Here is a 17,482-nt window from a genome sequence, read left to right as displayed (position 1 = left end):
CTGAGGTCCAGATTCATTCATTCATCCCATGGAAAATGAGCCGTTAGCCTGGCTTTGGTTGCTCAGAGGCCTCTTAAACGGCTTGGCAGGTCAGTCAAGATGACATGACCGTCTGGTATTGTCACTGAAATTGTGTGTACGTTTTTGTGTGACAAATGGGCCTTAAGTCACCATTTGGAGTCATCGGTTAAAAGCAAAGAACACTTCCATGCATGGAAAATGGAGGAAATTGTAATGATCAATCAATCAGCCCATCTTTTGTGCAGAGCCATTAGTCAGATTATCTTGAATTGCTTTTCCTGTCTGGTCTTTTCAGTGACTGCATAATGGGTGATGAAAGCTGAACTTCTGGAAAACAGCTCTGATCCTGTTATTTAAAAGATGACTTGTGACAACATTGACCATAAACAGAAGAGGTAGCACTTATTTTAGCAGATAACACAAAGTCAGCCTCTTTATATTGGATGTGTTGTCAGTAATGTGTTACAGGATGCTGAGGGTAAGGACTGTGTTCTCGGGGAAGATGGCTTCCTGGTGGATGTGCTCCTGCCTTACGCTGATCCCTGCAGGAGAGATTAGCTCCAGCGTCTCAGTCTGAGGCGGGTGACGGGCTGCTCTCCTGCCTTATTAAACAAAGCCAAATTTAAGTTGCTGTTCATGGAAAACACCCCTTGTGTAGAGCACTGCTCAGAATTGATGCTTTTTTAGCAGCTGCTCATGGCAAATAGCCCCGTGTAGCATTTAATAGCATTGATAACGGGCTGCGGAGCCTGTGGAGAGCTTGCAGCTTCTGTCCTGCAGTTAGGGGAAATGATGTGGACATGTCGGCATAATTGCAGACCTCCGATTTTGTGCCCGACAGACGAGCCGGCTAATAAGCAAGCAAGCGAGAAGGAAAAAGTACCGCGTGTCCGCTTGTGTGCTGCGTCTCTATCCCCGCTCGTTACATATAACCCCGTACTGCTGAAACGAAACCACAGCGCGGTAATTCTGGTACATTTATTACGGGCCGGGAGAGACGGAGAACCGTCTGCAGGTGTGCGGAGTGCGAACGTGCGTCCGCCCCCTTCGAGCAACCGCCACGCGCTGGAAACGGCTACTGCGCGCACTTCCCTGTCAGACGCAGCCGACCACCCCTCAATTAGCACATCAAACGGCGTCGGAGGAGCGTTTCGCTTCAAAGAAGCTCTCTCTCTCTCTTTCTCTCCCTCGCCGCTTTTACCGAAGGCGGCTCAGGAAAAGAGGAGCGCATTAGCGGTGATGATGAAAGTAATTCTTCTTGTCACCTGCTTCCACGGCTCCCATATCCCGGCAACGGGGAGCCGCTTTTGTTACAGCGCTCAGCGCTAGGCTGGAATTACCCAGGGGGCTCGGCGGCCACCCGCTCCACATTTTAAGATTTCTGAATTTTTAACTCAAACGGTTCCACGTTAAATTCTGCTATGAAATGTACTTTACTGTTATTTGTGCTCTGATTTTTATATAACCGACGCCAGTGTACCCTGAATGCGGCCATGCTTATGGTAATATGTGTGTAGCAACTGTACATGTAATGCATACATGTATATGTGTCAATGCGTGCTTGTGCATCCAATTGTGTTGTTTCTGTTTGCATGCTAAATTATGGTTATGTGATTTGATATTTTGCATCCTCCCCCCTCAAGGTGTCTGCTTGAACACGATGGCAATAATAGCAAGGGTGGCACTGCAGTGTAATGTTCAGCTGTGGTTTGTGTGGCTTTACATGGCGTTTGATGCAGAAAGTGGAACCCGGATGTTTAAAAAAAAAAAAAAAAAAATAAATAAAAGAACAAGAAGAGGAAAAAAAAGTAGGCTAATGGGTTTTTCGGCAGCTGAGTTAGCGGATAGCTCTTGGCGGGTGAACAGTCTTTGGATGTGCAGCTTCCGTTCTGCATGGTGTGTTGCGTAACCCTCCGGAAGGTGTACACCACTGGCTACGTTAGCACTGGCGCCATTATCACAGCTCTGTGATAATACTCTAATAATGTCTAATGCCTAATACTGCCTGCTTATTTCAAAGTCTATTACTGCCACTGTTAAGCACTTTCTCACTTCACTACCTGCCATTCAGATTAGTCATTCCTGCTCCTAGTCCTCCTGTGAGCTAAAACCTCCTCCTCTGCTCTGTCTTTGTTCCGTCCTCTTCCTCACCTTCGTCGCTTTGATGCTCCTCTGAGACTGTGGTCCAAGATCCACGTGTACTGTACCCGTAAACAACACACAATAGCAGCCTCCAGGAAGGTCTGCCTCCTACCACTACTGATTCTGCTTCCCTTCCTTTGGGCTGTCCCTGGGTAATGTAGTCTTAAGCATACCTACCCAGTATACAGCCTTCTCTGTGTTCTCCTTTAACAGCCTGCAGCTACCTCAGCATGCATCACTAGCATACCTGAGCAGCATATGCTGCTTAGCACTTCGAACGCATGCTGTGTGGGGCCCAAAGCAGCAAGGCACTGCAGCAGCACTGGATCTGCAGGGATGTCTATAATGGAGCGACACCCGCATTAATATTCATCAGCTTTCTATTGGAACATTTCGCATAAATATTCATTAATTACCGGGAGAAGAAATTGTGTGCGTTGATTGGCTGCCCTCTACTGGTAATAATTTGAATGTTTTATTTTGCTCCTCATAGTGCATTCTGGTTTTTGTCGTTTTGGCAACTAATTTGTCTGGTTTACCCCCCCACACAAACCTGGAGGAATATTTTACACTGTGACTCGTTTCTTTTTCCATTTAATAAACTGATTCGCGCCTCAAACTTGTAGCTAACTCAGCCTGTTGAGATTACCATTTTCAATTGGTCATTTGACTCTTTAGCACTATTTTTGTGCCTGTAGGTGAAAAATTATGTATTTTCTTTGGTCAGTGTGTATCCTACTGCTCATGCATATTATGCATGTTTGTTAGTTTGTGGCCTTTCTGCAGATTTCTAGAATAATTTGGATGTAGCTTCCAGATTAATTTTTATGTACTCTTCTGTATGGTTGCTTCAGGGGGCTGCACTGTATCTACATCTGCTAAAGCCGGGATGAGAATTGAATTAATGGTAATGTTCCGAAAAATGTTCATCCCCAAAGGTAATGACGTGTGTCATATAAAAAAAAAATAATAGTGTAAACTTCACGGTTGTGTATATTACAGTGTTTTAAAATGACGTAATCTCTCGCTACTGTCCATTGTTTACTTGCGTTCAGGCGGTAGAGCTCCAGACTTAATTTGCAGTCAGGCCCCTTCCTGCGGCTATGGCGAATAAACGCTCCCCAGTTCCGTCCCCTATTAATTTCCCCTCCATCTGGCGGATAAACGCCGAGGTCACGGCTGGGAGTTCACTCGCCATAAGCCAGTAGCCAGCAGCTGCGCTACATATAGCGCGCTAACGCAGAGCTCTCCGCTCGACGTCCTCTGGTTTTTGTTTTTTGCCGGAAAACGCCGTCCGTCATTCGATAACCGAGTTAGCGTGGGGCTGGTTGGATGTTGGGCGGGGTGCGGCTGCATCAAATTAGGCTGGTCATGCTGGCTCTGGAAACGGTGAAGGAGTCGGTGAGGAGGGTAAGTGGATAAGACGACGGGGGGGTATGCTGGTTAATTTCCAGTGACGTGCTGAGCAGGGACATGGTGGAGGGGTGGGGGGTGTGGGGGGCGAGGCTCCTAACGGTCAAACCTCTGCTAGAATTCCATTCCAGGTGTGTCCAGACCGCAGGTTTCCAGTGCGGTTGTGTTCAAGTAACTTTGATACACCTGAGTGTGCAAGTGTGTGTGGGTGGGTGTTGTTCTAGGCCACAGGCTGCAAACATGGTTATGTTCAACAACTGAGATGTTCCTGTGTGCGAGGGAATGTGGTGGTCAGTTTAACCTTCAGTTTTAGAGTAGAAAATATTGTGGGGCGGGTGGGGTGGGGAGCTGTTGTGAGGGTGTTTGATGTGATGTTAAGCAGTGCAATTTCAGCTGCTTGTAGAATCTTTCTTTTGGTACCCTTACATTTCAAGTTTCTGACCAAATGATCAAGTTTGATGAAGACCTAGCCTTATACTTGCCTCTTGTTCCATTCAGTTCATTACAGCAGCTGGAAAGGGATAGATTGAAACAAAGTTGCATTGTTGGGATGGCTACTGAAAAAGGCTTTTTAATAGGGTTTAATAGTCAATTGTTCTTATCATATTATATTGTGCAAGACTGTATGCACAGCATACAGTTCTTTGGGCCATTTTCACTTTTCTCCCTTGATGTTGCACATTATTTTAATTATACAGTAGCACAGTATAATTTTTGTATTCTGCTGTCAGTAATGTGCCTTGAAAGTCCTTGTTTAAAGAAAAAACGAATAAACGTGGTGAACTGTTCTTTGCGAACTGTTGCAATACGAAACTGAATTAAATTCAACGCTCTTGTTTAAGCTTGCAGCAGTTAACGGCAACTTGCAGCAGTCTGTTGATCAGGCTAATGTTTAACGTAACATGTCTGGTATATTTTTGCGGAGTACAGTCATGTCAATATTATACAGTAAGAAGTGCGTTGTTTTCATTGGATATAGGACAGGCATCTCAAGCAAGCGGTTGTCTGATTTCCTCCTCCCCCACCCCCCTCTCGGTAAAAGATCACATGGCAGTTGTGAGCTTCCTGGTGTAATTAAGCTCAGAATAAAAGACTTGTGTTTAACCCTGCTCGGGAAGACGCGTTCGGCTGCCAGGCAGACTGTTAATGACGCGAGAGGACCAGGGCAGAGGGGCGCGGGGTCATCTTGCACATCGCTGAGGTCAGGCTCCCGTGGGGGTTGGCAGAGCCGTGTCGTCGCAGGCGCGCGGAACGCAGGGCGCAGCCTCGCAGCTTCCAGTGTGAAGCCGAGCGGCTCGCGGATTTGCACGCAGCGGCTCGTGTTGACAGGCAGAATCGCGAGCGACGATTCCGGCTTCCCGCTGTTGAAATGCGCCGGTGGATTTTCTCTGTCTGCAAGTGACATATTTACGACGTGAAATCTAGGGCGACGCGCCGACATCAGCAGAAATGATTTGTTTGCTCGGTAACAAGGGCTACTAGGAGGGCGGCGTCTCTTGCGGTGAGTCCCTTGAGAGAGAGAGAGAGGGAGAGACAGATGGGAGGGTTGGTTTTCGAGGCTGACTGAACGTTTGCGGACAATGCATTCGAAATAGACGGTGGTTTGTGTATTTTTGTTTCTGTGGAAATTTTGAAGCGAATGTAGTTATAAACCTCGGATAATTTCAGCGTGTGAGATTCTGCACTTGCAATTTTGAGGCTTGAAATCGGTTTTTCCCAGATATTTTACGAGGCCTTTAAATGTCATGTATAGGATTCTTTTGACAGTAATGCAGACTGCATACGTGTAGACAGAACATGCTTCTCACTGCAGACAGTTATGTGGTTTGGCTCTGCAACACTGAAACACTGCAGCTTTTGGATCAGCTCTTGTCTTGCATGCTGCTGAAAAGACAAATGATCAGAAAAGCCTGAGCCTCAAATAGTGCATTGAAAATGGGGGGTGGGGATATAACTGTTCTGTAGGTTTCTCACATTTTATTAAAAGCAGTTGACAGATCCACTGTCCAGTTAAATTAGTCTGAAAAGTACTTGCTTTTTTTGTGCTGTTGTTTATGCCCGAAACCAAAGGAAAAATGCCTTGTATTCAATAAAAGCAGCCAGGGAAACACATGAATTACAGAGCTAAGGGAGAACACTCAGTTTGCAGTTTCTTTATTATAAAAGTAGCCTTGGGCGCAAAAAACACTCTGGTTCGAAAGTATAGAACAAATCTATTGACTGTATACTCACAGGGATATCTGATGAACACAGCGCAGCCTAACCTGATTGCAGGCCGGCCTGAATGCATCGTGATCTTGTGGTCACGCGTGATTTGTTAGATTTGTTTTTCAGCAGCCGTGGGTACTTTGTGCGGTTGTGGAGGCCTTTTTGGAAATTGGAACTGCAATGCAAGTTTCCTCATCCTGTTTTTCCGTGATCGTGTTTACGCAAAGTGCGTTTCTGTGACATGTAGGCTACCTTAAGCAGATTATCATAAGCCTCTGCTCTGTTACATAGAAAAAAAAAATGTATTAAAAACACGTAGCCTCTTAGCGCCGTCCGGCAGCCAGCAATGTATTTATGACCCTGTGAGTAAAAGGCATTGAAATTGGATATGCAGGACAGCAGCTTAATATCAATCTGAGCTCCGTTTCCCTGGCATGACTATCCGGACTTACAGGCGAATAACGTGCCACAGATAATTACAGATGTAGGGCTTTAGATGGTCACATGATAGGTGGCCTTGTTGTTTTTAACCCTGCAGACTTAAATGCAGCCTTTGGATTAAACGCATTCTCACTGCATTCCCAAGGATTCAGTGCAGGGTGAGGATAAGCGAAATACAGTCAGAGCTTTACCATCATCGAGCAGTTTGCTTGAATAGCTTGTATCACGTGATGCTGTTTTGTTGAGTTTTTCCGAACACGAGCATGCAGGAAATGGTTTCTTTTTTCTTTGTATTTTATGTGATTGTCTCGAGTAACACCACCGTGGTTGGGTAACCTTTTTGCTGGGGAGAGAATGGCCTTGAGAGGATGCGTGCTAAGAAAGCAGACTACCCCTGACCTCCAGTGGACCCATCAGGGCTGAACTGGCACGCTTAGTCGATGCTTGTACCAGTTCCAGGCTATGCACGCTGCGTGAACGGCCTTGGCAAAATAACTGGAATCGCGATGAAAACATTTGTCAACTTCTTTTTTTTTTTTTCTCCCCCTTCAAGCTTTTTGGTATAAAGCCTCAGATTATTTTCCTGCCAGATGTTCCGTTGTGTTGGCACGGATGACTTCTCCTCTTCCAATCCCCTGTTCTTACAGTGTAGTTAACTAGTTTATTTCAGGAAGTGCAAATCTTGTATGATTTTGAACGACTATGTCGAATTCTGCAATGCATTTAATAAGAGGAGAAAGGAGGTGCCCCTTTCAGTAGTTTACACTTTACACATAGACACACATCATGCATGAAAAATCTCTCCTTTGCCAGGCCAGTCCAGTGCCGCCCATGTTTATCAGTACCCACCCAGGCAGCGAATGGGACCGCCGTTTTGGACACGTGTGTTTTTACGGTCCATGTGTTCAGTGTGTACCCGGGTCACGCTGACCGCTCTCCTTTCTCTGTGTGCTAGGAGGTGCTGAAGCAACTGCAGGGCAGCATAGAGGAAGAGTCCATGGGATCTTCTGGACAGATCGACCTGCTCGAGAGACTGAAAGGTAAAGGTGCACCAGCGGGAATCCGTGATGCTGTGCCGGACGAGGTGGCTTTGAAATATCCTGTTCTGTATTTATCACCCAGAGAGCAGGTTGATCTGCGCATATATCTCCACTGTGCTATACGCTGACTCATCGTTACTGTTGCAGGAGGTTAAGTACCATGTCGAGAGTTTGTGCGGTGATCATTCAAGCAGACACTTGACATTTAATCCTCACTAGCTGTGATGGTTGTACCTCTTAAGTTTTTAGGCCTTTCCAGAACCAGGAAGTATGATGTACTACATAGTGTACATTCAGTATATTGTGATTGAATTATATCCTTTTATAAGAGCACAATATTATTTTACAAGGACAGGTTCAGAACATCTAGACTTCTTTATTGTTGCAAATGATCAAAGGACATAATCAGTCACCTGACACTTGCGGAGTACGTCCATGCTTCAGGCTGGCTCAGTTTAGTGGAGACTACTGGATGTTCTTGGAGGAACCTGGTTTGCTACATTTAAATTGAAATCATCACCTGTCTATGGCTTGCTTTACTAGTTTGGGTTCTTAGTATTTTCAGAGCAGCCGATTGTTCCCCACTGTTTTTTTTGTTCCCTCTGGAGAACACACAGCATTAAGTGCTCTTCTGAACATTTTTATTTCTTACGAAAAATGACAATGAATGTTTTTTGACAGATTTCATTAAATATTTCTGTAGGGTTTTTGTATCTGAATAAGATGGATTTCCAAACCAGATCCTGTCCCCAGTGTAACGCAGGAGTCCTAAACACCAGTATAACAGAGTAACAGTGTAACAGTCCCCTGCTTTTACCTGCTTCCTGTGTGTTCCTCTGCAGAAATGAACCTGGACGCCAGCAACTTCCCGGGCGTGAAGCTGAGGCCCAAGGGCCCGGCGCACCCGTACGACAGCCGCGAGGGCTCCACGTCCGGCCAGTCGGGCGACAGCAGCCCCTCCAGCGCCGGCTCCTTCCCCAGGAGGGCCATGGCCAACGGGGGGGGCGGCGACGACGCCGGCTTCCTGGAGGAGCTGGAGAAGGAGAGGCGAGTTTGCGTCCGCGCCTGTTCTAGGGCCGCGTTTCGGCTGGCGCGCTCGGCGACGGTTTCCGTGTTTCGGTTCGCTCGTCCCGATTCGCTCCCGCGCTCGGGGCTGCGGGATTGCGTTCGCTTGCCGTCGGCTTTGTCTCTTACCGTTTCGAACATCGGACTCGTGGTCGTCACAAATGGGTCATCAGGAATGTGGTCATCATTGAATGCTTACGAGAGCCGTGCATTATGGGAATGATCTTTTTTGGGTAGTGCTGAGCTGAAGGAATTGCAGACACCTAAGTGACATCACGACATTGTGATGGCATGTAATTGTGACATGATGTATCTTACACTATATGACCAAAAGTATGTAGACACCCCTCTGTGGTCTGGGGCTGTTTTTCATAGTTTGACATTCTAGATGATTCTGTGCTTCCAACTTTGTGGCAACAGTTTGGAGAAGACCCGAGTGCGGTTTCACTAGCGTAGCGCCAGGCGTAGGATGAAGGAGACTCAGTCACAAGGCGAGCTCTGTCTGCGCGTGGGATGATGCACAGACTTTGCTCACCGTGATGTCATCAGAGGTGCTGAGTGGTATCTAAACTCATATTGATGGAATAATTCACTATAATATCCCCAGAGATACCTGTGGACGAAGGCCAGTTACTCCTGTCTTTGTAGATTGTGTATTCATGTTTTTTACATTTTTTATTTATTTTTTTGGGACCTAGTAGTTTTTTTTTGGGTAGACGCGGAGCCTTAAAAGCCTTGCATTAAAACAGCTCTCACTGAGGTAACATGACTTGTTTGAAAGTGCCTTTAGGCATTCATTTGCCTGTGGAGGCTTTCACGTTTGTTTGCAGAAGGACCGCAGCTCACAGAAATGTGATGTAACGTGCGGTCCCATAAAACACTCGCGCAGTGCTGATGTATTTGGACAGGCCTCGCTGCCTCGATGCACAAATGTAGCCGCCGAGAGAATTTTCTTGCAGCTGTTCGTTTCCCCTCAACATCAATTCGACCACTCCGGCCTCCTCCGAAAAGCCAGCAGGCGGAGGGCCGCCTTACCCAGGGCCCAGAATTCGGGCCGCTGCTACCGCTGCAGTCCACGGGCGTTCATGCGTGCGACAGAACCGCATTATTTCCGAGCCCCTGACTTACTTATTTTTGTCCTGAGTCGGGGGCGTTGTTCTGTGTTTCTAATGGTCTTGCTGTAGAGGAGGCAGGAGCTCAAGTGCTTCACAGTAGCACAAAGCAACATACCTGCTCCAATGTGGACTGCAGCTGTTTTTGACCGTCACTGAAATGTCAGTCAGGAATACCTTTAATGGACCGCTGGGTGGCTCATGCCGTTAAGGCGCTGTTTCTAGTGCATGGACGGGCCCTGTGGTCTGGTAGCGAATCCGGACCGCACCTGTGCCAAACGCAGCCCTGAAGGCGATGCGTAATTGCGTCTGGCATCCCCATAGGGAGGGAGGGTTTCAGCATCCGGGGATGACAGCGTCTCATCGCGCACCAGCGCCCCCTGCTGGTCGATCCGGCGCTCGCAGTTCGCTTGATGAGGCGCACATAACGGTTGTCCTCTGACTCATGTCTGCGTCAGCCTGATTGTAGGTCGTGGTGTGAAAAGGAACATCGTGTGCATCAGTGAAGGGCACGTCCTGGTAAACTTCAGCAGGATGCTTTGTTTGCGTTTTAAGACTTTATGACTTCAGCATTGCATGGAGTGACTGCAGTGGAACATTAATGATTAATTTCAGTCAGCCGCATGCCTTAATGTTGCATGTGTGTGTTTGCGCTCTTGTTGCTGGCAGGTCTTTGCTGATGGCAGAGCTGGAGAAGGAGGAGAAGGAGAAGGACTGGTACTATGCTCAGCTTCAGAACCTCACCAAGAGGATCGACAGCCTTCCCCTCACGGAAAACGTGAGTGTATGTGTGTGTGTGTGTGTGTGTGCGTGCGTGCGTGCGTGCATGTGTGTATGTGCGTGTGTGTGTGTGTGTGTGCGTGTGTGTCAGCGTTTGTGTGTGTGTGTGAGAGTGTGTGGGCGCGTTTGTGTGTGTGTGTGTGTGTGTGTGTGTGTGCGCGTGTGCGAGCACGTATGCAAAGGTGTTAATGTGACGGTTGTAAGAGGGACAGCTGGGCTGAGATTTGAAGGTAGACCAGCAGGTTATTCTAGCAGGAACTGCTGCATTGCTGTATTCTACCTGCAGGTGTCTGTTGCCCATAGAGGACTGGCCATACAGCAAGCCAGCTGACAGTATATTTTATGCATGACAGCGCATCATTAATAACCTTTTCTTCCCCCCTTATGGTGGGGTTTTAAATAAAATATCCAGCGATGATGTTGGTTTGTACAAATGCATTCATTACCAAATAGGCCCGTATCCTGTCGTCTATCTGGATTTTAAAATGGTGGTAATGAAATTTAAGTAGCTGAAATAACAGGCAGTTATTCCACTGAAAACTGCATTCTGCCGCATTAAAATTCATTAGCTGATAGCAGGACTGGAATACACTCTCTGTGTGTAATTACTCTGATGGTCTCTCTGCATTACGGCTCATTTCAGTCCGGGGCTGTGGATATGAGCGCTCATCTCTCAAGTGGCAGTCAGTAGTGTTACACACACACACACACACACACACACACAGACCGAGAAGGAGTCTAACAAACTGCCATACCCTGCAGAGTTCTGTGTTCTGCTGACAGGACAGGGTGAAATGTGCAGGCGGCTCTAAACCGTTAGCCTAAGCTGCGCCGTGTTGCCGTAGTTCTCCATGCAGACGGACATGACGCGCAGGCAGCTGGACTACGAGGCACGGCAGATCAGAGCCGCAATGGAGGAGCAGCTGGGCACCTGCCAGGACATGGAGAAGAGGGCACAGGTCAGTTCGCTGTTGCCACGGTCCTCGCTGCGCTGGAGAGTTTTTAAAATGGCCGCCGAATTTTCCACTGGGGAAGGTTCGGCAGAGGAGGACTGGTGCCACACAGATTTTGAATCTGGGGGAGGCTTATACTGTGTTACCACCCCCTTCCACTATTAATATTTCAGATGGAAATTGAGTGATATTTTGAAAATAGGATCAGGAACAAGACCACCACAGAAACTAAAACCCCCGCTATCAACGAGATTTACTTATGTGTAATTAAGTAACTGTATTTGGCAAAGAATGATGCACATATTTCACCCTCCTTATGTTTGAACCTTTATCTTTAAAATGCACATGAGCTTATGTTGGTGTTGTGATGTCTTTTGAAATGGGTTTCAGGCGAGAGTGGCCCGGATTCAGCAGATAGAGAAGGACATGCTCCGGATGAGGCAGTCCCAGCCAGCGGATGTGGAGGTACGTAGCAACCGGAGATAGTCTCCTTGTTACCCTAGCAAACTGTAGACTGAATTCCATTGCGTTGACTTACCTTGAAGTAAAACGCATTCCTTTTTTATTGCGGTGCTTTTATAGTATTTGGCATGAATCACAGTCCTCGAAGGCCTTTGTGATTTGTGCCTTAAGAGGCACACTTTTTAAAAAATCTGTAGAACGCAGAGGTAATATTCTGGAGAGTCTCTTGTCCTTTTCACTCAGTGTTGCTGGTGGCTCATTAATCTTGAGATCAGATCCTGGAACAGTGTAGTGGAGCAGTAGTAAGTATCCTAGCGAGTGCTGTCTGGTTTTTCTCTGCCACATATCTCTCTGACCTGGAGGAACTTTCTTGGACCCCTTTTGTACTTTGGCTTGTGTGCAGTCAGTTTCGATTCGTGCTTGACAGTTAGTGCACAGTGAATCGTGTCTGGGGACTGACACTTGACTTAATTGGGAGTGATGGGGAGGAAAAGGGGTGGACTGTGTGTCGCCTGAACTCGGCTCGACCAGCTCGACTCGATGTGTGTGGCGGTGTTTTGTCATGATTTTTGGCTCCTGGATGAGTCTCGTTGTCACTCTTAATCTCCTATCTTGGATAGACTTTATTAAGAAAAAGAGGGGGAAAAAAAACTGCGGTTTTGAGAGTACTGGGACATGACATTGGCAGGTTGATTTTTATCCAGGGAACTGAAATGAAATGCATCCGTAATGTTTTGTTTTGTAGGGCAATTTCCTGTGCTAATGATGCTCAAGGGTGCAATTTACTTATCAAATCAGTTATGTATTTATACGCCACTGCCTGGTGAATAAAATAGAGGGTCATCACATCGAGGAAGACGCTGCGGCCAACAGAAATGATTTTGAAATGCAGTAGAAGGCCATATTAAAAGGAGTCATTTAGCCTTTAAGGAGTGCTAAAGGCATTACCTGAATCTGGGCTAATCGTCCGCACAACCCCTTGGCTCATTAATATTCACTATCACTCTGCAAATTAAAAATTCAAGGACTCCACTTACCCTGCTCATTTCAGATTGTTGTGCCCGGGTCGGGCTGTATAATTTCTCCACATTATACTGAACCAGGTCTAATGTTTTATATTCTATTGTTCTCTTTGTTTCCTTTTGATGTGTCGTGCACGTGTGTGTTCTATCCATTTCTGTTGCTGTGCCGCCACCTTCTATAGCTGACAGTTGAAGAGCTCTGCCTGAAGAGATGCAGTCACGTCATGTGACTGAGCTGGAGCACAGACCCAGACTTATTTTTTTTCCCTTCGATTTAATTTGATTCCTGTTTCTGCGTGAAGGGGGGGGGGGGGGGCAGAAGCCAACAGATGAGGGGGCAGGGGGTGGGGTGGGGTGGGGGGGGGGGGGTGCCGTTTGTCATGCGTGTGTCAGGTTTCATTCTGCATCTGGACGGAGATAAACCTCCTGGCACATGATTGCCCCCCCTCTGAACACGCGGGCTGAGCGGTGCTGTAATTAGGCCATGAATAGGGAGTAGGGCAGGAGAGCAGATGCTGGGGGCGAGTTTGCCGTGGCAACAGACAGACGCTGACGCCGCTGTTGCCGTGGTTGCGGCTCGGCGATTTTCCCCCACACCCTAAATCCATTTTGTTTTTCCCCTTCTTCTTTCTCGCCCTCGCTGCAGAAGACGCCACAGAGCAAGCACGAGGCAGACAGACAGAACGAGGCGGCGCAGGCATCATGTGACGCGGGCGTGGCCGCCCAGGGGTGTGGTCAGGTGAGTGAGTCATCTGTCTGAGCGTCCGACAGCACACAATCCACGAGACGGCGTCAGCCTGGCAGCTCAGTGAGCAGGACCAGCTGACTCCCTAGGACTGGGGGAGCAGACTTGATTCTGCTACACTACACCATTTTGTTTAAAAAAAAAATTATATTAAGAGTAGGGTTTTTGGAATTTTTAATTAATTTTTTTCCCCTCCCCCTAAGTTAGTGTTCTAGAACTCCCTTTGCTTCCAGTCGCCTGTAGTGATTGTGACATCAGCATTAGAATGTTCAGCTAAGAACATTCTAATCACGTACTTGTGATTGCCGCACTCGAGGCAGCCTATCTGAGCGGAACAGTGAAAATGACAAATCATGATGTTGAGAAGGCGGGGCAGTGATCAGCGGTGAATGCACTCAGATGGATGGTTGTTACCTTGACGTTGAACCAAAATGGATGCTGTGAAGCCGGGATTTTGTTTTATTTGTTCGCACGGATTTTAGCCCAGCAAGTACTGGTCCGGGTGCTGAGCTTTTGCTCCTGATTGTATTTTCCTAGCATTATTGTGTGTATGCAGCAAGATTTGTTACTGCACAAATGCGCTCAGCATTTCAATAGATTAAACAAACCTCAGCAGTTCTCCGGAGGGTATTGGTGATAATTTAGGACTGCCGGAAATGCAGATGTTTCCTTTTTTACCCCGATAACATGCCTTAGATAACAAGTCCTTGGTAATGGTTTTAAAAAAGTTTAAACGCTGTTTCTTCGGTTCTATATGTCAGCTTTTTGATTTCTATTGGGGGAAAAAAACACAGCAGCAAGTGAAATTTACCATGAATATGAAAAGCTGGTACAGACACCTTGATCTTCTTTAAGTGAAAATCAGACTATTTTTATGTATCAGGTTTGCATTTATCATCTGGGATTTTCACACTAAAGGTTTAAATAATATTGTCTGTAAAGTATAAAAATTCATACTTGTGGCTGAAGGGCATGTTCCACACGATGTTGCTTTAGGTGAGACTGAGTTATACTTCTGTCATAGAATAGATTTCTGTTAAAAGATTTGACTTGAAATTAATCGTCTGAGAAAGTTATGCCTAGAAACATGGCAAGCAGTGACATGGCCCTAATATTGGCATATCACTGTCCAAAACGTCCATGGCACAATGCCTTTGATGTTGATTGTGCTAAGCTGTTATTTTTGAGTGCATCCCATACTGCATTGCAGACTGACAGAGCCTTATTTGTGGCTTGTGTCTCTTCAGAGTTCAAGTGCTGGATTGGACCACGAAGCAGCCAATGATATGAGTTGTAGTAGTAGTTACTCTGTCCCACGCAGACTGACAAGTCACCTGGGTACCAAGGTAACCGAAGATTCCAAGCCCCAGGTTGCTACACAGCTTTTTTTTTTTTTTTTTTTACTAAACCTGCATTTTTAACCGATATCTGGCTGTCTTTTTACCGTTGCTCTTTCAGAAACTTTCAAAATGGCATGTTTTTGAACTATGAATGCTCCTAAACGTGTACGTTTGGTTTGCTTTTTTTTTGTATAGATCTTATAGATCTACTGCAGGGTACTATAGGCATAAATATAGACATACTTTGTTTGCTACATTAGACGCACAAAATCCACAAACACTGCCTCATGGATTTTGAACGGATTCTAGAGACCTGTATGAGTTCTAGGATGCAGTCGTACTTGCTCCGCTATGTTGCTAGCGATGCTAACGCACGCCCTGCTCGCCCCCCCCTCCCCTCAGGTGGAGATGGTCTACTCCCTGCTCTCCATGCTGGGGACGCACGACAAGGACGACATGTCGCGCACGCTGCTGGCCATGTCCAGCTCGCAGGACAGCTGCATCGCCATGCGCCAGTCCGGCTGCCTGCCGCTGCTCATCCAGCTGCTGCACGGCAACGACAAGGACTCGGTGTTGCTGGGCAACTCGCGGGGCAGCAAGGACGCCCGGGCGCGGGCCAGCGCCGCCCTGCACAACATCGTCCACTCGCAGCCCGACGACAAGCGCGGGCGGCGGGAGATCCGCGTGCTGCACCTGCTGGAGCAGATCCGGGCCTACTGCGAGACCTGCTGGGAGTGGCAGGGCGCACACGAGCAGGGCGTCGACCACGACACCAATCCCAGTACGTGCCCTCTTTCACTCATCCGTTTATAAGAGAAATTGTTCTGTTTGAGTAAAGAGGATTTTCCTTTTTGGGTCCTGGAGCCGATGGGTAAAAAAGGTTCTGGTACATTAGCGCCCGTATGTCCCCCGGATTAGACTGAGTGGTTTCTCTCGTTATGGCGTGCAGTGCCCTCTCCTGTGGAACACCAGATCTGCCCCGCGGTGTGCGTCCTCATGAAGCTCTCCTTCGACGAGGAGCACAGACACGCCATGAACGAGCTGGGTAAGCTCTCGCCCTGCAATTAAAGACGTGTATTAGGATAGGTCTCTTGAACAAAGCACAGGCACAATTGAGAGATTACACTGTTTGAAAGATGATGTGACGTTCTTCTTTTCCAGGAGGATTGCAGGCAATCGGGGAGCTGTTGCAGGTGGACTGTGAGATGTACGGGCTCACCAGTGACCACTACAGCGTGACTCTGAGACGCTATGCAGGAATGGCACTCACCAACCTGACGTTCGGAGACGTGGCCAACAAGGTGGGTGGCTTTCAAAGTTTTCCCTCGCTCTGCAGAAGTGTAACGGACGGGTAGTTAACCTTCCCCCTGGCCTCCGTCTCTGTCCGCAGTCCACCCTGTGTTCCATGAAGGGCTGCATGAGGGCGATGGTGGCCCAGCTGAAATCGGAGAGCGAGGATCTGCAGCAGGTATGAGCGCGTCTGTCCTCGAGCCCTCGAGGCCACTCCTGCCTGAAACATATTACAGAGAGATCGGGACCCCATCACGCACCCTATCTGAATTTTAAGGACCTCAGATAGAACGAGGATGAAAATATTGGTATCTTAATGCCAAACTCTTTAAGTGGCTTTAATTCCACATTGATGGATAATGAAGAGGAACTCACACCTGTAACCTGCAACTTTTTTTAATTCAGCCAGTTACAAATACAGATAATAGTGTGCACTAGTACTGTGGTGTGGTGGTTTCAGTTATAGTAGAAAAAATGTTTATGAATTATTCTATGGAATGTGTGCATTAGTACTAATGTCTGAAGGCTTGATGAATAAAATGTAAAATAAATATTGGAACTTGAAATAGTCAATGACTTCGGCCCTGTGATGTTTCCATACGTTGCTATGCAGGTCATTGCCAGTGTTCTGAGGAACCTGTCCTGGCGTGCAGATGTGAACAGTAAGCAGACCCTGCGGGAAGTGGGGAGCGTTAAGGCTCTAATGGAGTGTGCCCTGGATGTCAAAAAGGTGCTCCATGTCTTTTCACAAACATTTAAAAAGGTTTTCATTTATTTACTGATTTCATGCTACATTTGATGCTGTAACTACACCGTCTACTTTTACAACTTGGCCTAAAGAGTGGATTATTTTGTTCAGCCAAGTTGCTAAATCATCTGGGGGGGATGGGGGGGGGGGGCGGACATTTAAAATTTGGAACTCATTTGAGCAGCTAATGCAGCACTTGTTGCATTCATGTATTGATCACAGTCAAAGATGTTTATTTGTCCTTGTTTTATATTCTCTGAAGGAATCCACCCTGAAGAGCGTACTCAGTGCCCTGTGGAACCTGTCGGCACACTGCACTGAGAACAAGGCTGACATCTGTGCTGTGGACGGGGCGCTGGCCTTCTTAGTGAGCACACTGACCTACCGAAGCCAAACCAACACCCTGGCCATAATCGAAAGCGGTGGAGGAATCTTACGAAATGTGTCCAGTCTCATTGCTACAAATGAGGATCACAGGTATGTGAGTGGTATCGTCCGAAGTTAGTATTAATAATATTGTAAAGGGAGTGATATGGATATGGACGCTCGATATGGACATGCCTTTATTGTGTATGGATTTTTACAACTTACAAATAATAAAACTTAATTTGCCCTGTTGCTTCTCTGGACATACGGAGAAGGATGTGTGAAAAATCCATGTAAAATGAGTAATAGCGCTTCAGTATTTGCATTGACAGGT

At 47.0% G+C, this 17,482-nt stretch overlaps 1 protein-coding gene across 10 annotated transcripts in view; it reads left to right on the top strand.

Moving 5' to 3' along the window:
- LOC135233532 (adenomatous polyposis coli protein-like) overlaps positions 1-17,482 on the top strand; it is a 34,909-nt gene that overhangs the window by 9,879 nt on the left and 7,548 nt on the right. For 6 of the 10 annotated variants that reach the window (XM_064297168.1, XM_064297167.1, XM_064297164.1 and 3 more), the window contains 13 exons: positions 7,181-7,265; positions 8,108-8,312; positions 10,112-10,220; positions 11,068-11,181; positions 11,566-11,640; positions 13,306-13,398; positions 14,652-14,774; positions 15,147-15,525; positions 15,694-15,789; positions 15,906-16,045; positions 16,135-16,212; positions 16,648-16,764; positions 17,045-17,259. In XM_064297168.1, coding sequence (XP_064153238.1) covers positions 7,181-7,265; positions 8,108-8,312; positions 10,112-10,220; positions 11,068-11,181; positions 11,566-11,640; positions 13,306-13,398; positions 14,652-14,774; positions 15,147-15,525; positions 15,694-15,789; positions 15,906-16,045; positions 16,135-16,212; positions 16,648-16,764; positions 17,045-17,259 — 1,829 coding nt within the window. Of the gene's footprint in view, positions 1-4,758; positions 4,778-4,872; positions 5,078-7,180; positions 7,266-8,107; positions 8,313-10,111; positions 10,221-11,067; positions 11,182-11,565; positions 11,641-13,305; positions 13,399-14,651; positions 14,775-15,146; positions 15,526-15,693; positions 15,790-15,905; positions 16,046-16,134; positions 16,213-16,647; positions 16,765-17,044; positions 17,260-17,482 lie in introns of those variants that run through there. The other 4 variants (XM_064297174.1, XM_064297172.1, XM_064297165.1 and 1 more) reach the window with 4 other exon arrangements.

This window comes from Anguilla rostrata, chromosome 10 (assembly GCF_018555375.3).
Source record: "Anguilla rostrata isolate EN2019 chromosome 10, ASM1855537v3, whole genome shotgun sequence".
In the NCBI taxonomy this organism is placed as follows: Eukaryota; Metazoa; Chordata; class Actinopteri; order Anguilliformes; family Anguillidae; genus Anguilla; species Anguilla rostrata.
Note: the sequence above shows the minus strand (reverse complement) of the source record. Positions and strands in the feature narration are given on the sequence as shown.